The sequence below is a fragment of the Aphelocoma coerulescens genome, chromosome 7 (genome assembly GCF_041296385.1).
Source record: "Aphelocoma coerulescens isolate FSJ_1873_10779 chromosome 7, UR_Acoe_1.0, whole genome shotgun sequence".
Lineage (NCBI taxonomy): Eukaryota > Metazoa > Chordata > Aves > Passeriformes > Corvidae > Aphelocoma > Aphelocoma coerulescens.
In genome coordinates this window covers 30,798,985-30,820,482 of record NC_091021.1, presented here as the reverse complement: position 1 = coordinate 30,820,482, position 21,498 = coordinate 30,798,985, and the positions used below count along the sequence as shown (strand labels likewise).

Genomic DNA, 21,498 nt, shown 5'->3' with positions numbered 1-21,498 from the left:
TTTCCAAATGGGTTTATTCTAACAAGCAGAGGCCAGAGCTAGGAGCATACAGGGGGACCAAGAATCATTGAATAGGCTGAATGGGAAGGGACCCACAAGGATCATCAAGTCCAGTTCCTGACCCTGCATAGGACATCCCTCAGAGTCACACCATGTGCCTGAGAGCATTGTCCAAGTGCTTCTTGAATGCTGTCAGGCTTGGTGCTGTGACCACTTCCTTGGGGAGCCTGTGCCCAGCCACCCTCTGACTGAAGAACTTTTTCCTAATATCCAACCTAAATCTCCCCTGACACAACTTGTTCCACCCCAGTCTTGTTCCTCTGGCAGCAATGATGCAAAATGTGGAATATGCAAAAATTTTCTTAAGGAACCATGTTCTTTGGTGTTTGATCTTTGTACACTTTCAAGTTTAATCAACAAGAAAGGAGATTTCATCCATGAATAGCAGATTCAGAAACAGCAGCTAGCAAGTAAGCTCTAACTGATGTCCAGGTGTTAGACAAATTATTTGTTAGTAGAATTGCCTTGTTAAGGTTTAGGGCTCAACATGTTTCTGTGATTTGAGACTTGGGGAGGTTGACAAAGCTTGGGAAGAAGGATTTACCACTGATAGCGGACACAAAGAATGCAGAATTTACAGGCCACAAGGACATTTGGCAGAAACCCCAAGATAAGGAAGAAACTAACAAAGACAACTCAGCAAGTGTGTTGAAAGATAGAATACTAATTAATAAGAACTAAGTTACACGTAGCCAATGAGCATTAATACCTTTTTTTTTTTTTTTTTTTTGCTAAAATGTACAAAGAGTGAAAAAGTTTTGGCAGTCGCTGTGCTGGCTTTGTGGATTTGCCACCCAGCCCCCCTTTCTGTGCAGAACTGTGGATGAATCAAATGCCCCGACTGTGTGTGTGGATTAGCACCCTCTTGCACACAGGGTGGAAGAACCTCTCTTGGGACAACAGCGAGACGGGCTGCCAGCCCCCGGCACAGGGGCAGCCAGGGCATTCGAGAAGGTGAGGGCTGTGCTTTGGATGTCCTCGGGGGAGAGGAGTGTAAGGGCGCGGGTGTGAAGCTGTGCCCGGAAGGCCCGAGGAGGCGGCCTGGGGCAGGTGCGTGGCGATAGGCGGCAGACAATAGCCCCGTGCCTGCCGGGAAAAGCCGCGCCCTCGGTGCAGAGAATCGAAAGCGATAACGCAGCGGGGAGAGGACGGGGCAGCCATGGAGGGGCAGCGCCCGTGCGCCTTCCCTCTGCTGGTGCGAGGGGACTGGGGCCCCGCCGAGCCGCCGCCTGCGCTCAGGAAGAAGCTGCTCTGCTACTTCCAGAGCCAGAAGCGCTCGGGCGGTGGCGAGTGCGAGCTGCGGGTCGGGACCGGCACCGGGACCGGCACCGGGACCGGGCACATCCTCGTCTGCTTCGCCCGCCCCGAGGGTGAGCGGCCGGGCCGGGGGGGTCGGGGTGAGGGGACCCGGCGAGGGCAGGGGCCGGGACATGGATTAGTGTGTGGGCTCTCTGCGGGGGTGCTGGGGTCGTAACTCACAAGTCTAAACTTCCTGCAAATTAAAAGATACGTACTAAGTTAGCTGTTGCATACGATGTAATAATATATCCCGCCTAGTACGTGATGTGCAGTATCTATAGTATGTAGTATGTTGTATACACCCCCTACTGTGCAATATAGAGTAGATAGTATGTTAACGTGGTGTGATTCATGCGGATGTCCTGTGCAGCTCCAAAATTTGGATTCGATTATCTTTTTGGGTCCTTTCTAACTCAGGATATGGTATTTACTTAAATATATGCTTAGATTTGATGCTTAGTACTAGCCTCTGGATTATGTTTGGCATAAAGGCTGTAAGCTAGTAAATATATCCCAGGAGGAACATACACATACATATTCATCTTGATGCACAGTAGTATTCTCTAGACTGCACTCGGAATAGTAAAGCTTATGTTAATCTAACCATTAGATTAGTTACAGATATATATATATAAATATTACATCTATAATATGCACATATTTTTATAAACTTGCAGCAGAGTGGAAAGGATTTAGCTGCAGTTGGGTTAAATGTATACGTACACAGGCACGTATGTGCAGAAACACACAGATACACCCACATACCTATATACAATTTTTCTTTTTCTTGCTTTAACATGCTTCCCAGTTGCTGGCTCTCCCGGCTGGTAAGTTCAGGACATACAGACCCAAGCCATTTCGGCACTGTCAGAAGAGGATGTTCAAGGCGTGGGGCTGGTACCGGGACTCCCCGGGTACCGCTATGAAACACATGCTAGAGCCGAGTTTTGCATCTCGGGCGGTTTTTCGCAGGAATACTGTCCTCTCCTGTTCTCCCGTTTTTTTTTTTTTTTTTAAGGAAAAACGCCTGTGCGTACTGTATCAGTGTTATGAGTCTAAAGCTCTTTCATTTCGCGGGACAGTGTATCTGTACATCCTTGTTCCGGCCAAGGCGAGGTTAACTTTCCCGGGAGGCAGGAGGAGCACAGCCAGCTGCCTGGGGATATTCGATCCCGCTCCAGCCATGCGCTGCGGGCACGGAAGGAGAGGGAGTTCTTCCGGGGTTTTGCTTAGTGTGGGGTGGGATGAGCAATGTGAATCGCTCGCCTGTGTTGCACAGTCTGTTGTTATCAGTATCGGTGTTGTTCATGCTCGTTTTTCTTACTTCATTGCTGTTTGTAGTCAATTGTTCTCATCTCATCCTGTAATCCTTAACGTTTATGTGCCTTCAGTTCTCCTCTCCATCCTGCTACGGCGCGGGGAGGGGGGAGGAAGGGAGAAGGGGAGAAGGGAAGTGAGCAAGCGGCGAGGTCTGGCGTGTTTCAATGGAAACAATAAATTGCAGGCTACCATTCCTAAATCGCGACGGTGTCATAATGTAGTGGTGGGAAAGTGCCATGCCATGTAAAGCTGTTTTTCCATTCAGATTTTCTCAGGGCTTTTTTGGTTTTATTTAGTCAAGCAACGAGTTCTTGCGAGACATTCTCATCAGTTGCATTTGGGAGGAGAAAGAAAATTGAGGTTGATTGTCACAGAGCCTGAAACAGCACTAGCTACTGGAGCGGAGACATTTGAAGAAAAATCGGTTCCCACAAAGGTGAACAAAAATTGTAATCCTAACCAGACCTTTGAAATAGTGGTGAGAGTGTCTAATCTGTCACTGATATTTGGCTATTATTTTATTTTAGGCTTTGGATGCCATGAGCAACCTTCAAACAAAAGGTAAAATGTTATCCATCACTCTGTGTGCTGATTCTTCATAAAACAAAAATGTTGGTGCTTTTCTCCACACATGGCTCCAGTTCTCCAAGTTGTCATATATTTTTTAGTTATAATAGAGAGGAACCTGAAAATCTTCAGATGCTGCTCTCAATTGCTTCGTTGGGTCAGCCTGGCTTTTGGTATTTTCTTCATTGGACAGAGTGGAGCAGATGACTCCTGCAGCAATCTAGAAATTAGTAACCAACATCTGCAGAGCTCTTGCTTCTTGTTTCTTTTGTTTTCTTCTTGTTTATGGTGGTAGGCCTTCAAAGGCAGCTGTCTTCTGGAAATGTTATGGGTTTGCTATCAGTTGTTGTACCTTGGTGAGCAGGCAGAGCCAGCCTGTTGCTCATTCCACTTCGGAGGTTCTCTCACACCTCCACCCTCATCTCTCTGCAAAGCTGGAGATGTGCTTGCCTCTGGCAGACACTGGACTTCTGGGGTACTCAGTGGGCAGCTCTGTTATATTTTCTGTTTGCAAAATTTTGTTGCATCCCTGTCAACCCTCTGTGCACATGGGCCCCCCAGCGCTGTCATGCTGCACTGATGGCAGGGCACAGTGGTCATCAGGACGCTTTACTTCAAGTAATGCAGAGCTACTGGTGGCCTGTGGTGCCTGTGGATGTCCTGAGCTATGTTCAGGCTTGTTTTGCCTGCACCTGGGCTAAGAAACAGATGCAGAGGCTGCAAGGTCTCTCCCCAACCCTTACCGACACCTGAGCAGCTGTGGCCTCTTATCTCAATGGATTTTAGTTTGGTTTAGTTTAGTCTCTGACTCAGAGACTTACCAGTGACCTTGGACGTGTTTACTGATCCCTATTCTTGTGCCCCGAAGAAGCTGCCTGCAGAATATTGCATCTGGGCTGTTTTGGATCTCAAAATGTCCAGAGGTACCCTGCAGTATTTGTTTGGTTACCAATCTCTTTTCTTGGGGAAGGAAAGGAGAGAAAGGGTAAGAAGAATCTGTTTATTCCAGGAAATGTGTACCAACATTTTATGTGGCTTATTTATCTTTCCGCTGCAGATGATACAAAAGCCTTGAAGAAAGCAGAGAGTTTTGTTCCAAACAGTGAACTCCAGGAGGAAGCTGACTCTGCAGAGGCCTCACCTTCAGTGGTGTTTGAGAACATAAAGACATGCAGTCCAAACTGCTTACAGATGTTGGTGGAGAACATCAGCGGCTTGAGTGTAGATGCTGACTTTACTGTTGAACTGATACCTGAAATAAATGTTGCTGTAGCTACCTTTATAAAAAGTATTGGTAAGACAGGATGACACCGTTATTAATTTCCACATATATGTATGAGTAATAGCTTTCAGAGCTTGATTCCTCTCCCATTAGAGGTCCAGACTGTTTTTAAAAAGTACCCAGATTGCAGTCTCTCAAGAAAGATGCCTTATATACAGCTCCACAAAAGTGCCCATGATCCAAATGTTACACTGAAAAAGGAAAAATCTGGCATCTTTATTGAAATTAGATAAGAATACTTTGTTGTTTCTGTCTTGTTTTGGGTTAGATGAAGAAGAATTAGAAGTGCACTGAGTTTGGGGATTATATAAAGTCTCCTTTAGAGAAGACATACACTTATGAGATGGGAACAGAAACATACTGGTAGTGAATAGCAGAGAGTTACATGGTTGTGTGCTTTTCACCTTTTTTATTACAACACAAAGTTATGTGGCACCAGAGACCATTTTGTTCCAAATACAGGGAGTAGACTCTGCTCATGTCTCTGCCTGAAGTGACAACCAGGGCTGATAATGACACAGGAAAATACAGTCCATTCATACTGCTCTTCTGCTTACAGATACTAAGGAATTTGTCCAAAAATGTTCACAAGACAAGAGAGTTAGAGAATTCAAAATGACTGCCAGGCTTCTTGAATTGACACAGACCATCAAGGCTGAAAACCTACCAGACAGCATTTCCACAGACTACCTCACGGTGTACTTTGAGAGTGCGCGGAGCGGAGGGGGGCCCGTGTCAGATGTCCAGCTCTTCCCCACGGAAAACTCAGCCATCATTACTTTCTGTGACCACAAAGGTAACACTATCCTTTGCCTGACCAAGGTGCTCTCAGGCAGATGACCCACAAGAAAGTTACTGCAAATGTGGGCATTAGGAGAAGCCTGGCTTTCTCTTGCTGAAGTCAGTGTACACTGTCCTGTTCCTGGGAAGTGCTCTGGGTGTAGAAATACTGCTGCATGTCTAGGACTTCAGAACCTATTGGGTTTTTTTGTTTGTTTGTTTATTTTCTTCTGTTACCAGAGATTAATTTTAATACCTGCCTTGTGCATGGGTTCTTCTCACTGGTGTTTTTTCTCCATTTGCAGAGGATTTTATCTGCAATACCAGATTAATTGTACTTGTAGATAGAGGATCTGTCAGTGAGTTCAGCTTGCACAGTTAACTTTCAGAAACTAAGGTCAAATATCTTCATTGTCAGGGAAGAACAGAGCTAAAGAACAATCTTGTTACTATTCCTTGCATTCCTTGAATCACTCTCCAGTTTCTGTGCCAGTGCAACTTCTGGTAAATATCTGTGTTAGGGGATTCCTGACTTAGTAAATTTACTTTGAGATAAAAGTTTTAAAATGTAATTTGGATCATTGTAATGGGATTTTAAGTTCCTGAAAACATTATAGTTTCTTTGCTTAGTCCATTCCAACAAAAACAGAAAAAAAAATGCACTGGCACAAAGAGTTTTATTTTAAGTTGAGGGTAAGGAGTATTTCATAGTAGTATGTTGATATGGCCTTGCTCTGTGGTGGAGTTTCCTTGGGAAACAAGCAGGGTATAGCTCTGCACGGGAATGCAGATATGAGCATATTTACCAAACAAGTTGGAGCCAAGCCTTTTATCTTGTCCTTTACAGAATAGTTTGGAAATCAGAAAGACATAAAAATAGCATTTTGAAATGAAAGAAAAAGAAAAGGAAAATCAATGTAATAGTTTTAAGAAAAAAGACATTTGCTTGATTTGAAGCTAATGTTATGTGTATGTTTGCACTCACTTTTAGATCTAACCACGGTCTTGGAAAAGCAACATTTACTGGAACAGATGCTGATTTCTGTGCATCCATATTATCACTCCCTGGGAATGGCTCTCTATGGAAAAGAAAGACCAGCTGTCAAGATGCCAGACCCCATTAGGGTGCCACTAGACCCGTATGTATGGCAGTTTTTACAAAGGCATGCCAATCTGACCCAAGACATAAACCAGGAAATGGCAGTTTGCCATTGTGAGCTCAAATGGCCCCAGGCAGACTGTGCAAACCCAGAAGTTATGTTGTGCCCATCGCCATCTCTCTGCAAGCAGAAAAATCCAATGATGAAGTTGCTCAAGACATGGCAGCAAGATGCTTCCACTGAGTTCTCGCGTATCATGGCACGTTACATAGCTATAAAATGTAAAGTCAATTCATCGGGTTGGGAAGGTGTGAAAAACAGGTTGTTGAAAGATGGTGCTCTGATCATAACTGATATTTCTGAGGAGATGGTGGTGATTGCAGGCAACAGAGCAGCAGTGGACAATGCAGAGAAAGAAGTGAGGGAATGCATGAAGCAAAGTGAAAGGGAAAAACAGAGCATAGAAATTTCTGTGTCAGTGATTCCAGGGAAGTATGCTGTGCTGCACAATGCTGGGTTAGAAGAGAATATTCAGAAAGAATATCCATGCCTAAAGATCTTTTATGATGACAAAAAAAAGACTGTTCAGCTGTGTGGATTACCTGCAGAAGTGTATAAAATCAAAGCTGACTTACTGGAAAAGGTATTGAGCATGCCATGTACATCAGTTACCATTGATCCCCATGTTTTCCACTATCTACGGTGTGTAGATAATAAAAAAATGTCAGATATGTTATTCATTAGGGAAAAAATTAATACTTTTTATGAACTTCAGGATGATACTGTGTTGCTATATGGAGATGCTCCCAAAGATCTTTTAGAAGCAGAAAAGCAAATAAAAACAGGTTTAAAATACGAGTGCATCAATGTGGAAGATGGTGAAGTCATTAAAAAGGATCAGTGGAAGAATCTTCTTCTCTCCTTGCTCAAGACATATAATTCTTCCCAGGAAATTGTCATCACTTGGCAAACTGTTGGAAAAGAAAAGAAAATGATTATTGCTGGCTTTTCTAAGGCTGTAACAGAGGTTTATCAGAGACTTAATGATTTTGTAGATAGAAACACAATCATGGAAAAAGTAATCCTAGCTAATTCAGTGGTGATAGTGCAGTTTGCAGAGAGGGAGAAATCTGGAGTTTGTGAAGAATTGAAGAAGAAAGGTGTGACAGTATGTTTTGACACCAAGACACCATGTATTTCCCTGAGGGGACCAAGAACAAAAGTGCTAGAAGCATTCACCATGTTTGAGAAATTTGTCTCATCCCTTTACTCAAAGAATGTGCCAATTGATAAACCAGGTGCAAAAGAGTTCTTCACTGAGAGGAAAGATTTATGTATTTTAGAGGCAAAGCAGAAGTTTAGCTGTTTCATTAGGATTAAGGAAGAAGAAGAACAGAAGGGTGGAGAAGTTGGTGATAAAGTGGAAAGAAAGGTCTACTATGAAAAAAACCTGCCAGGTGGAATTGTGGTAGGAGTGTATAAAGGTAACTTGTGCAATTACCCTGTTGATGTTGTGGTGAATGCATCTAATGAAAACCTAAAACACATCGGTGGCCTCGCTGATGCGCTGTCAAGAGCGGCTGGCCCAGCACTGCAGGAGGAGTGCGATGAGCTGGTGAGGAAGCACGGGAATTTGCAGCCCGGCTGCGCAGTGATCACGGGCGCCGGGAAACTGCCCTGCAAGAACGTCATTCACGCTGTTGGGCCCAGGTGGAGCAATGAGGAATCACAAAAGTGCACGTGGTTGTTAAAAAAGACAGTGAAAAAATGTCTACAACTAGCTGAAATATACAATCATCGTTCCATAGCTCTGCCTGCTATAAGCGGAGGGATTTATGGCTTTCCACCGCAGATGTGTGCAGATTCAATTGCGTCATCCATCAAGGAGACCTTGGAAGAATTCATGGAGGACAGCAGTTTGAAGGAGGTTCATCTTGTGAGTAATGCAGAAGAAATCATTCAGGTTCTGAGTGAGACAGTAAAAAAAGTATTTTCAGCTAAATCATTCTCCCCGCAATGGCTGAAGCAAAGAAAAAGTCAGGAGAAGAGAAAAGGGGATCTGAAGATGGTTATAACAAAAGAAGGACTTTGCATCCAAGTGGAGAAGAAAAATGTTCAGGAAGCCACGGTAGGTCTTTCCTTTTCTGACTCCTTTCTAACTTGATGGTAAGATCTTTCAGTTCTTTCAATTTAAACGAAAAAGGATGGGATAGTAGATTTTACAAGCACTTGCTACGTAAGGAAAGAACAGCTGTGTGCTAGCTAAACAAGGATGCAAGCTTGCAAAACTTGAGTGTAGAGTGAGATCTGTCACTGCAGCCATTTCTAGAGGGCAGCTGTGAATTTCAAGGTGTTTCATTCCCAGCTAGGTCTTACTTGTTTTCCAGATCTAAGGCCAACATGTAAAAGATTTTGCTTTTTTTTCCTGAAGGGGAAATTCTAAAGTACTTCCTAACAGTACTTGTATGATCTGTAGCTATCTTGGTTGGATATTAGGGGAAATGGGTACCTGTCTGGGCTGCTGCTTTGGGTATCCACTGGCATCTTGTTCCTTTTGCTGTGTGTTGCTTTGGTAGGGCTTTTAATCTTGGTGCATATTTTTGGTTGAATTCTGGCTATAGCTATTTTCTTTGTAATCTTGTTGCAGACGGATGTTGTCGTCAACAGCGTTGGCACAGATCTGAAGTTTGGCGTGGGGCCTCTTTGCAAAGCCTTGCTGGAAAGAGCTGGACCAGCTCTCCAAGATGAGTTTGACACCGAAAAACAAAGTCAGGTTTCTGGTCCTGTAGTCTGCACCAGTGGATGTGCTATGGCCTGCAAGGCTGTGTTTCATGCCATACTACCCAAGTGGGATGGAGGACAGACAGAGAAGGTATATTTTAACTATTAACCCACCCCAGCTACATACTTATTTGGGATCTGCCCTGAAATTTCAGGTTTAACGTAGTTATTTTAGATGACTTGACTCCATTTTCTTCTGTTGGAGTGACCTTAAAGATGCCTTGATGAACTCAGAGCTGCTTGTCATACCAGTTTCTTTGGAACTAATAATAAATGATGCCTTTAGAAAAAAAAGTATCTTTGCTGTGTTTTACAGGTCCTAGAAGATGTAATCAATTTCTGCTTGAAGAAAACTGAAGAACTTGGACTGAAATCGATCACTTTCCCAGCTATTGGGGCTGGAGGATTTGGATTTCCTAAAATCATTGTTTCTAAGTTAATGTTTGATGTGGTATTCAGGTTCAGTAGTAGTCACACTTGCAAGAATCTCCAGGAAGTTCATTTTCTCTTGAACCCAAAAGATCTTGATTGCATTCAGGTAGTTCTTCTCAAAACAAAGCTGTCTTTGTAACATACTGCTGTAGTTACACTTTAATAATCTATTTTACTTATACTGCTTTCTAAAGGAATAATTTGGCACTTTCTTACTGCAGTGGGCCAGTGACAATGAGATGTCTTTCCAGTGTCTCTGAAATACAAACTCTCAGCTAGCAGAAGCTGCAGACAAAATTGGCCTTGCTGCTGGCACTGTAAATGCTTGTAGATGCTCCCTTATCTTTTGACAGAGGAGTTCTAGCAATGCAGAGATATCTCTTATCACACTGTCCACACTGGGTCTTTCAGTGTTATTAATGACACTTAAATATGACTGTAAAGTGTGTCAGGTGCCTCAGCAAGAGCTACATAACAATGTTAATTATAGAAACATTCCGTGTATATACTGTGAAATACTATCTTGGGTACTTTTTTTCTCTCCTTAGGCTTTTACCACTGAACTAGAACATAGGGCAGTTGAAAGTTGCAATGCCACAGCAGCACAGCCAAGTAAGTTTTGTAGGGATAGGAGGTGGGACACGGGGGAGAATGTAAATGCTGTTAAGTGGTATTTATATGTATTGGGAAACAGAAGAAATGTCATCAGGGCAGAGGGCATTTTTTTTCCTCCTAATGGACTTGCATTCTTAAATGTCATTTGTAAAATTCTCAGGGAGGAATTTCTTTTGTTGAGGGCATGGTCAACTCTCAGTGAGGCCAGTCTTATCATAACAAAGAGGGTGTTCTGATAGGAGACACAGTAGTTTATCCTGCTCAAAGGATATAAGAACTTGCTCTCACTTGGCCAAATGAGCCATAAATAACATGTATTTTTGTACCTTTAATCTCCTACATATATATACACACACACATATATATACAGACATATATATATAGTGGATCATTTCCTTTCCATTAGTTAATTGACAACAGTGGGACACAATAGCCAAAACGTGAGTGTACTGCATCAAGGGCAGAGGCTTATTTGTAAGGATATAAAGCTCTTCTGCCTCAGTTGCTGAGTATCAGAGAGATGAAGTTAAGAGTGGGCAGATAAAACATGAGTTAGATAAGTTTAGACTAGAAGAAATGAACAGTTTTGTATCCATGAAGGCAAATATGAAATAATCCCTTACAAAAGGGATGTGATCTGATCTCCATTACTTAAGCTGGATGTTCCATTTCTTGTAAGAATTAGTTCAGGAAACTCTGTTACAGAGCTGGTCAGATCAGATAAACCCTGAAGGCGTTTTCTGAATTCATATTGCATAAATTTACAGGAGTAGAAATGGTTTCACTTCCACACAATTTAAACAGGAAGAATACTATGCCTCCCAGCTTTCAGAAATGGAATAAAGAGAAAAGCAGAGACACTCTACATCCATCAAACTGATCTAGAGCGTATTCCTTAAAAGGATAAGTAGAAGTTTTGATCAGTGGAAGAGAATAATACTCCAAACTGTAGGAGAAGTGATTTAATGTATTTTTCTTCCCCTTGCAGATTTCATTAAGCCTGTTCCTACTGAAATATTGGGAGCTAATGAAATGAAGATTGGTTCCATCACACTCCAAGTAATTGGGGGAGATATTACTATGGAAGATACAGAGGTTATTGTAAACTTAGCAAATTCATCATTTGATGCCAAAACAGGTATTATATTGAATATGTAGTTCCTTAGCAATAAATCTGGGCTATTTTTTAGAAAGGGGTACAGGTGATGCCTTAGATTTTAACCTTTATATTTTTCAAATTCTGTACTGCTTGGTGCGTGACTCTGAAGTTTCTTGTAGCCTGTTAATTTCTGCTCTCTCATGCTAGGTAGACATAACAAAGTCTCTCTGGGCCTGCTCTCCAAGGACACCAAGACTGTCCTAGGCCAAAAGTATAAACCAAAGAGCCACCTAAGGGGGGGAAGCTGAGGGGAGAACTGAAGCTTTAATTGGACAATTAACCCTGCTATGCAAATGAACCAAACCTATAAAAGGGTAAAGAACTCAGTGACTTGTGGTCCATCTTGAGGTCCACCTTGGCAGTAGCCTCTGGCCCCAGGGGGTACCTTTTGAAGGCCTTTCAAAAAAATACCTACTTTTATTCCCTTACTCCTGTCTAGTCTCTGCTTCTAGGAGTCCTCTTAAGGCATCACAGGAAAGAATTGTCCACAAGGGAAACTTTTATGAAGTGTTTTTCAGATGACAGGTAAAGAGTTGTGATTAGTCAGGAAATAGATCTTAAACAGTTTTTTTTACACATCCTGTATACTTGATTTCATTTCCAAACAAAAGGCATCTGACCAGGTTTTTCTTGCTTAAAACCAAAAAATGTTTAAATAAAAGGGAATTTTTAGATTAAGTATAATTCTGAGAAAATGCTCTTATCCTAAAATGTTTCACTGTAAGACAAAGCCCTGGTTAAGTAAATTGCTCTGTAAGAAGCAGAGGGTTTTGACATGGTGAATTATAAGCATGAAAGATACCAAATGATATAGTTCAAAGCCATTGGAGAGTTTGGTGAAGGGCATACAGGTTTGGCTAGTGAAACTATGAAGTAGGAGTTGCTCTTAATGACTCGTATTCAGCAGTGAAGGAAATGTTCTCTCTGCAGCCAGTACAGTGTGTCAGGGACGGTACTTAGGGAAACTGTCAAGGTTTTGAACTTTTGTGAGAATTTAGGGTATGTGTAGAGTACAGAAGTTGGGTAGAGTTTTAAGTAGAGATAGTTAAGGTGACTTAATGAACATGTGTGCTTTTCTTGTGTGATTTAAGGGGTCTTCAAAGCAATTATGGATGCTGCTGGTTCCCAGGTAGCAGATGAATGTGCTCAATATGGTATGTTAAAGCACACTATTTTGTTTGATTAATGTTTTTTGTTGTTATCATTCTCTCTGAAAACTTGAAGTTGCTTTATAATTCTCTACTCTGATGACATAATTATTTTATCTGAAAAACACAGCTTTCACTTTTAGGAACTTTGAAAATCCCTGTTCTTGTTTTGACACATACCTTGAAACTTTTTCTAATCACAGTTGTTTAGCAACAGCTAAAACATCAGTGTGTTATGCACTTTATTCTCATACTGGATCCAAAACATAGGCCTGTACTGGCTACTAAGAAGAAAATTAACTGTATTCCAGCTGAAATCAGGACAATCCTGATCCTAAGTTCCTCTGTAGTCTGCATTCTGCCAGACCAGTAGAACAGTAAAATTCCAGCTCACTGTGGTTGGCCACTACAAGCATAGAAAGGGACATTTTAGATGCATAAACAAAATGTGCCTGCTCTAAGTCTGGAAATTGTCTTTCCAAGATGGAGTTTCCTGGATTTTTTTCCCAGCCTTTTTCTCTGTAGGAACTTTTGTACAAACACACATATATCATTAACTTCAAATCAAGCAAATATCTCTGTTCTCAGAACTATTGCATTGATTTTCCTTTTCTTTCATTTCAAACAGCCACTTTTATGTCTTTCTGATTTCCAAACTATTCTGTACAGGACAAGATAAAATGCTTGGCTCCAACTTGTTTGGTAAATATGCTCATATCTGCATTCCCGTGCAGAGCTACACCCCGCTTGTTTCCCAAGGAAACTCCACCACAGAGCAAGGCCATATCAACATACTACTATGAAATACTCCTTACCCTCAACTTAAAATAAAACTCTTTGTGCCAGTGCATTTTTTTTTCTGTTTTTGTTGGAATGGACTAAGCAAAGAAACTATAATGTTTTCAGGAACTTAAAATCCCATTACAATGATCCAAATTACATTTAAACTTAATGTACAAAATATTATTCAGAAAATCCTGAGAGTTGTAAGAAAATCACCTGGAAGATAAACCTTTTTATCAAAGTAAATTTATCAGCCTGATCTCAGTGCTTGCAGAGCATCTTACAGTCATTACCTTTGTGATCTGTGAGGTGGTCTGGAACTCTGTGCTCATCAATCCATTAATCCTCACAATGTGACTGCATTTTGTAAGCAAACATGAGTGCTGTGAAAAATCACAAACATCTTTTTTAAAATTCCATACCATTCTTAGATCAGTTGGACATAGTCTTAATGATACTATGTTTACCACTCAGCTCTTCTGCAGAATAAAAGTTTGGGCTTTCAAGGAATAAGTGGCATAAGAAAGGTTTTCACATATAAATTAATTTGGAATGCTTTTAAATAAAAGTGAGATGTATTCAAAGTCATCATAAATTCTTAAATTGCATGTAATAGGGAAATATTTTGTAGCAGAGATCTTAGGAGATTAGAAAACACATTTACATGAATTAATTTCTCAAAGAAACCCTGCAGAGTATTTACAGAGAAAACCAGAACAAGTAAACCCACAATAAAATAGTTCACAGTGTATTTCTCTCCACTTTTTCCACTTCTCTTGTAGCACCAATATAACAAATCAATATTACCAGAAGAGATTGCAACTTTGTAAATGTTATGTCTCCTTCTTTATCTTCTCTCTTGCAGCTGGGCGGTATCGAAGTGGCTTTATTACTACCCAGGGTGGGAATCTGCTGTGCAGTAAAATCATCCATTTGATTACTGATAACCAGGTGAAGAGTCAGGTCTCCCAAGTGCTCCATGAGTGTGAACAAAGGATGTACAAATCTGTTGCCTTGCCAGCTATTGGAACAGGTTTGTGTTTTCTTGGGAAAGCAGTGAGGGCTGTGATGGGGGTAGTTCAGAAACAAACTTAATATGAGTAACAGTAGACTTGCACAAAAGCTGTTCACTGATTTTTGTTTAGGTCAAGCAGGACAGAGTCCAGCCAAGGTAGCTGATGAAATGTTGGATGCTATAGTGGAATTTGCAAGACAAAAATCAGTACAGCATTTACAGACAATTAAAATAGTCATCTTCCAGCTAAATATGCTCACAGACTTTTATGAAAGCATGAAGAAAAGAGAACATGCAGCTTCATCCACAATGGAATCATTGCTATCTACGTTTAAATGTAAGTTGGTGTGTTTTCTGTGTGTGTGGGCAAATAAAACTGAAGTTCTTTGATTTACAACTACTAATTGTCAAATATTTATCCACAGCCTTTTTTTGGGGCAAAAAACAATCTTCTGAGAATAAAAAGTTAATGATTTTGGAGAAGAAAGTTCATTTAGTTACATTTCAAATTTGTGGAGAAAGCAAAGAAAAGGTGGATGCAACTGAGTCCTGGATAAAGGATTTAATTTTAAAGGAACAGCTTGAAAATACTGTTGCAGATGAGGCAATTGAAAGTTTTGATGAGACACAAATTGCCATTTTGGAAGATCTCCAGAGAAGAAAGCAAGTCACCATTCAGCTTGAAAATAAGCTTTCTCCCCCTCAAATTAAAATTTCTGGTATTAGCAGGGATGTCTATTCCGTTTCTCTAGAAGTTCAAAGAATGATCCAACAAATTAAGTCTACTGAAGAAGAACAATCCAAGGCAGAACTTCTTTATAACCTGGTAGAATGGAGGTATCCAGGAAGGAATGATAGCTTTGTTGCTTTTGATAAACTGACAAATACGCAGCTGGAGCATGCCAAACTATTTAAAAAACCATATCTGAATGTCAAAATTAACAAGAAGAACTACAAGGTGGATCTGAATACTCTAAAGGCTACTGATGACCAAGGAAAAACTATAAACCTCCAACGTGTGGCAAAGGATGAAGGTAAATGACCTTTTGTTAAATAAAAGAGCTTGAATTGTGATTATTGAATGATGATTTGGATAAATGCAAACTCAGGTATCCCAAAGGAGTAAGGTAGTCCATAGCTTTTTTCCCTTTTTCTTTTTTTTTTTTTTCCTTCACCAGCAGTTTTGAGTTTCATAATCAGTGCCAAGTATGAGTGAAGTCAGAACATCAGTTTAAGTGCAAATATTATCTGCACAAATGTGACTGGTGAGCATAGATTTCATGCTTAAATCTTACAAAGGAAGTGGTGGATGAAGAATACATAAAATTCTTCTGGGGTTTTAAAGCTTGTTTTAGTTAGATATTGATATGGGGATAATTAGACAAAATGTAAAGCCTTAATAGTGCATTACAAAGACAGCAATGTTTGGAAGAGCAAGAGTACTTGTTGAATGAAATATTGCAGAAGGTCCTGTCCTCTTAGCCCTCTCTGTGCAGGTGGTTTGTAAGATGTGGCCTGTGAAGCTGAGCTAGTTCTCTGTCATAATAATGCAACCTCTGTTTTGCAGATGTGCAGTCGATAGAGCTCCCTAAGGAGTGGACAGACATGCAAAATGAACATGTCAAAATGGTGAATCTCAAGCCATCACATCCCGAATATAGAACAGTTGAGAAGATGTTTAGGAAAACATGTCCAAACTTTAATATAGAGCAGGTGATATCATATGGGGTGGGGAGGGGGGAAAATGTCAATGCTTGGGCAAGAAACATTAATATACTTTCTAAATATTTGCTTATAAGGTGTCTGAAACCCAATACACCTTTTGTATGTCAGTGTCCCCAGCACTGTACAGGATGGATATAAATCAAAGCAAGTTTCCTCAGAGCTGTTCTGCCATTTCTGCCATCTAATGGTGCAAAACCAGTGACTGTCAGTCTTCAGGGTGACTCTTTGTTCGACTAATGTGGTACTCACTAGTTAATGTGGTATTTCTAATTAGGAAATTCTATATTGAAATTGAGGTGTGAGTAAATGCATTCAGAATACAGGAAAAAAACCCCAACAAAATCCTGGTAGACTGACATAAAGCTTTGGACTAATTTAAAACTTCTTCCCTATCATCCCAGAGCTTTTTCAGTCTTGGCTGTCAGTTTTCACCAGTGTCAATATTTGATCCTGCTTATTTAGAAGTCTGCAACACAATCCACAGAGATTTAATTGCCAGGGAGAAGATGGAATTGTTCTGAATCAAGAGAAGAGATAAACAGTAGAACATACAATCAAATTAGGAGTAAGAATAATGTGTTTAAAATTTTTCTTCCATCACAAGCTTCGATGAGCATGGGCATGAAAACACACAAAGAGAACAAAATATTAGTGTACTATAGAAAAAAATCAAGTAATGACATGATGTCTTTTTCTGTTAAAAAATGGAAAGCTGTTACAGCAATGCCTTTAAGATTATACTTTGATGCAGAGACACAGCTTCCCCTTAAGCTGTATTCACATTCTTGGCATAGGGAGCCAGCAACGTCCATCCTCCCACCAAGTGATTTTTATATAGCACTTTCTTATGGGTTGCTAAGCTACACATTAGAGGAAGCAATTTTGACTTGCAAGCTTAGATCTAGAAGAGAAACTTAAACTCAAGATAATGCTATTGCTACAGTGTATCCTTTAGGGAGAAAATCATCAGTAAAGATGATTAGGATGTATAGAAAGTGTCTTATGTCATTGCCTCTAGCAGTGGTACAGCTGCCTCTTTCTAGAAATGACAATGCACAGCTACCATGGCTGCTGGGTACCTGGTGTACTAGGCAAGACAAATGTTTACCCAAAATTACAAAGCTTGAAACTCTCTTATAAGCTGCTTTGGTTTCTGATTTTTCAGGAGGCTTTCATATTCAGTTCTTCTACCCAAACCTCACGCTAACACAACATAGTGAAAATTGCTGTAATTCTTTCAGTTTGATTTCATTTTAATGCTTTCCTACCATGATAAATATTCATCCCTATCCTATTTATCCCTAGTATAAATATAGTTAATTTTATAATTTTGCAGATTGAAAGAGTACAAAATCGCGTCCTCTGGCAGACATACCAATTAAAAAAAAAATTCCTCTGTAAAAAGAACAAAAGTGAAAATAATGAGAAGTTGCTATTTCATGGGACAGCTGCATCCTCATTGAGCTCAATTAACTACTATGGATTTAATCGTGGGTATGCTGGAAAGAATGGTGAGTCATTATCCAAATCAGTTAATTTCCTAGACATGTATGAGTGCTACAGGATGTCAGTGTTACAGTGCTGTCAGCACAACGTGAAACCTGAATGAAATTAGAGAACACAGTAATTAACATCTCCTGAGATTAATCTGTATGGAAAGAGGAATTACCTTGTTCACTTAATCCCTTGTTGCTGGATGCCACCATGTAAAGGATATCAAAAAGAGTTCACCTACTCTGAAATGAAGCCTGGGCAGCTTTTGGGAATTATTTTGTATCATTTAGCTAGAGAAAGGAACAAGGAACACTGTTCAACATCCTCTGCTGAGGTAACAGCTACTAGCTGATGGTATCTCCTCTCCTCTTAGTCAAAGACAGGTAGCAAAGCAGAAGTGCAGATACTTCTCCTGTTGCCTCCAAAGATTAGGACAGCATAAGATGCCACATCCTTACCAATTTTATGCCCACAAAATCTATGAGATTCATTATTTAATTCTTAGCCTTTAATAGTTGTTAGAGACAAATATTTAGCATAAAGATTTTCTGCATTAGTTCAAAGCTTGTTTTGTCCACTTCCTCTAGTACAGTCATGTTATGTGTATTATTTGGCAGCATTCAAAGCTGAAAGACAGGATCCGAAGAAGTGGAACATGGACTGAATTGAGGTGCTAGTTGATTTTAGTAGCCATGTAACCTCACTTCAAAAGTCCTTAATTTTTGCTCTTAATGTTTTCTTCCTTAAGACAGAATTGAATCTAGGGCTGATTTGATATTGAGAGAGCTGGCAGCTTAACTCAGATCTAGTTGACACTTCACTGTGGTCTGGATCCAAAAGTAGACCTTTGTCTGGATCCTCTGGAGGGTACTTGAACTGAGATTTTCTTGAATAAATGAAGCCCAGCATACACAAAATATATCAGGTTGTGCACAGGTAGGAATGGCAGCCACAACTTCTTTTTAAAACGTGACCAGAGGAGATGTAGTTTCATTTTCCTGCTCTGTGGTAGTGTCAGGAGGTTGGATTTACTCAGAAAGCAAGAGCCCTAGATCCCCATGTCTTCTCTCTGCTGGTGGATATTGACACCTTTTCATCTCAGCTGTGATTAACAACTGGGAAGGTACACTCCCCTTCTGTCAGGCTGGGTAGCCAAGGAAAAGTATCCAAGGACAAGGGCAGACAGATAGGAAGGACCTGTCTGCTTGAACAGCTTTTTAGCAATGTCAGAAAAAAGAAATCTCTCTTGAACAAAGACATGTGATTCCTCTAACTTGCTGGGAAGTGTGGCTAGAAAACTATAATTACATAGTCATTTTAAGTCCAAAAGCCTCTGAAGAATTGCAATTTGATCGATGGTAGGCTAAACCATGCTAAACAGAGGAGCCCTTTTCTCCATAGGAAAGGGAAGTCAAAACCTGCGTGTTGATACTTACCTGGTATCTACGTGGATTCATATTTGATTCTGATACAAAGGATTATTACTAGAATTTTGTGTTTGAACTCTAACCACATTTTTAGCTTCTGCAGTGTTAAAAAAAAAAAGGAGTTTTAGTAGAGATTCTTAGGAGAATAAGAACACTAACTGTATTTGAAAATGTCTTTCCTAACAGCTGCAGCCATTGGAGATGGAACCTACTTTGCTGTTCATGCATCTTACTCTGCTCGGGATACTTACTCCATTCCAGATGTGAAAGGCAAAAAACACATGTACTTGGCTCGGGTCTTAACTGGGCAGTACTGTGATGGGAGAGAAGGACTAAAGGCTCCACCACCAAGGAGCCCAGCAGATCCTACTGACCTGTATGACAGCGTGGTTGATGATGAGTTTAATCCAACAGTGTTTGTCATATTTAATGACATTCAGGCATATCCACAATACCTTATTACTTTCAAATACTAGAATGATCTTAATAGCCTAGAAAGTGTTGGTGCCTTTTACATGTAAGAATTTACAGGGCAATTTTTAAATTCTTTTTACATCTAGGTTTCTTCTTTATTGATCTATCAACGTGTTTAAATATGTCTTCAAATTATCAACACAAGGACTAACACAAGCAAATATTTTAGAACATGTTATTTCAGTACTCACATTTCAAGTTCAGTTATGCAGAGATGCAGGCAAGAGCTGTGAGAACAGCTCTGACTTCTTCCTACACAAGGCAGAGGGGAGCAGTAGGAGAGGGAGCTGTTCTGCCTTACCCGTGGCCAGCAGTAAGAAGTGTGGAGTAGGTCAGAGCACCTGTGCGTGTTCCTATTTCCAGTATTCACCATTAAAGCACCTTCTTGTGAGAATTTATTTAAAATGTTCTGTGCTGAGGGAATCCAAAAGGTTTTTTCAATCAAAGCAGTGCTATGATTCTAATAGCCTCACCTACCAGCAGAGTTTTCAGTCATCCTTAGGTATCCACTCAGCCTTGTTGGTGCTAAAAGTGTGGAAGAAAAAGAATTCCCATATGAGCATGCACTTTGTATTGTTTCAACCCCCGTACCTATATGTTGGTTACCCTGGCATACTTTGGTTATTTCCTAGGTATAAATTACTGTATTCATACCCATTTCTTAGGGGAATTCTCTACAGTCCCCCCCTACTACTTCCAGCTTCCACAAACTCATTGCTTTTGCAACTTTCAAGACTGTAAAGAGGGACTTTTAATTTTTTCTTTTCATTACTGAAGCATTAACCCTTCTGTAGAATCACCAATTTGCAGAGTCAACTACTCTACAGAGGCATAACTCAGCTCACATGCTTAAACAATTCGAAAATTTTTGAAGTTCTTAAAAAAAGTTAATGGCCTTTTACATCTTTGCAAGCTGTACTTTTAATCACCTTACAATCTTAAAATTGCCAATCAAAAGCCATATGCACTGTTTAATAAAAGTTTCAAAGAGCTGAGTTGTTTACAACAGGAACACACTTCACTTAGAAGTGTTGCTTCACATTTGGAGTATGTTACGTTGATGCAATAAAGACTTCTAAGACAAAATGGTTTTCTTGTATTGTCTGAGTGACATGATTTGTGCATACAAATTCCAGGTGAAATTATTCTGCCTTGGTTGAAAAAAGACCTGTGCTGCAACCAGCTGCCACAATGTCTTAAAACTTCACCATGGTGTTCTCATTGCCTGCAAAGAAGAAAAGAGTTTACAGCATCTGTAGATTGCAATATAAAAAATTTCTGGTTTTCACAGCAAGTGCCCATGCAGCACTTCAGATGAATGTCCTGCATAAATTCCCATTTAAAGCAAAGCAGAGTTTTATCCACTCCTGCTTTAATAGATTTTGCTCCCTGTGTAAAGGTGAGGATGCTTTTCTCCTTTCTCTGCTTTTTTGGGTGCTTTTCTGTGTCATGGAGACACTTCAGCAGCCAGAGTAACTCGGTTTAGCTGAAAGCACCAGCTATCCACCAGCTTCTCCGATTGCTGTCACCAAGCAGCCGGGTGAGTCAGGACACGGTGCTTTCTATTTCTGTGGGGCCCTCTTTATACCTGAACACCTTGGAAAGCAGGAGGAGCTGCAAGATGAAGGACTACAAAAACCGATCAGTGGTGGTGGTGGTAAAAGTTTCTCTAGTTGTTTCCCTACTGGAAACTTGGGGGTACCCTGTTGTACCGTGTTTGTGGACTGAGAAGCTGGAAGAAGGCCGTGTTGTGTACGAAAAAAGAAATCCCAGGCTCAAAAGGAGCTGGGGGTGCTGGTTGACAGATGGCTGTATATGAGCCAGTGTATGCCCAGGTGGCCAAGAAGGCTAATGACATCCTCCTGGCTTGTACCAGCAATAGTGTGGCCACAGGACCAGGGCAGTGACTGTTCCCTGTGTTGGGCACTGTGAAGCACCTCAAACCCTGTGTTTAATTTTGGGCCCATCATGACGAAGACATTGAGGTGCTGGAGCATGTCCAGAGAAGGCAACAGAGCTGGGAAAGGGGCTGGAGCA

At 40.7% G+C, this 21,498-nt stretch overlaps 1 protein-coding gene across 3 annotated transcripts; it reads left to right on the top strand.

Moving 5' to 3' along the window:
* Window positions 1-821: 821 nt before the first annotated feature.
* Window positions 822-20,547, top strand: LOC138113163 (protein mono-ADP-ribosyltransferase PARP14-like). 3 transcript variants are annotated; one of them, XM_069021153.1, is made up of 17 exons: window positions 822-1,014; window positions 2,976-3,115; window positions 3,207-3,240; window positions 4,304-4,540; window positions 5,088-5,324; window positions 6,300-8,536; window positions 9,056-9,280; window positions 9,506-9,727; window positions 10,170-10,233; window positions 11,225-11,374; window positions 12,487-12,549; window positions 14,192-14,359; window positions 14,472-14,678; window positions 14,767-15,375; window positions 15,909-16,054; window positions 17,403-17,577; window positions 19,174-20,547. In XM_069021153.1, exons 3-17 carry the CDS (start codon window positions 3,219-3,221, stop codon window positions 19,461-19,463), a joined length of 5,052 nt encoding a protein of 1,683 aa, XP_068877254.1. In that variant the 5' UTR covers window positions 822-1,014; window positions 2,976-3,115; window positions 3,207-3,218; the 3' UTR covers window positions 19,464-20,547. The 3 variants fall into 3 exon arrangements, with proteins under 3 accessions (XP_068877254.1, XP_068877253.1, XP_068877255.1); XM_069021152.1 differs by lacking the exon at window positions 822-1,014 and adding an exon at window positions 1,122-1,430; XM_069021154.1 differs by lacking the exons at window positions 822-1,014; window positions 2,976-3,115; window positions 3,207-3,240 and adding an exon at window positions 4,068-4,169.
* Window positions 20,548-21,498: the final 951 nt, after the last annotated feature.

Coding starts and splice junctions, on each gene's coding strand:
- LOC138113163 (XM_069021152.1), top strand. CDS start 1,220: ATGGAGGGGCAGCGCCCGTGCGCCTTCCCTCTGCTGGTGCGAGGGGAC. Junction 3,116..3,206: donor AAAAATCGGTTCCCACAAAG/GTGAACAAAAAT, acceptor ATTTTATTTTAG/GCTTTGGATGCCATGAGCAA. Junction 15,376..15,908: donor ACGTGTGGCAAAGGATGAAG/GTAAATGACCTT, acceptor TCTGTTTTGCAG/ATGTGCAGTCGATAGAGCTC.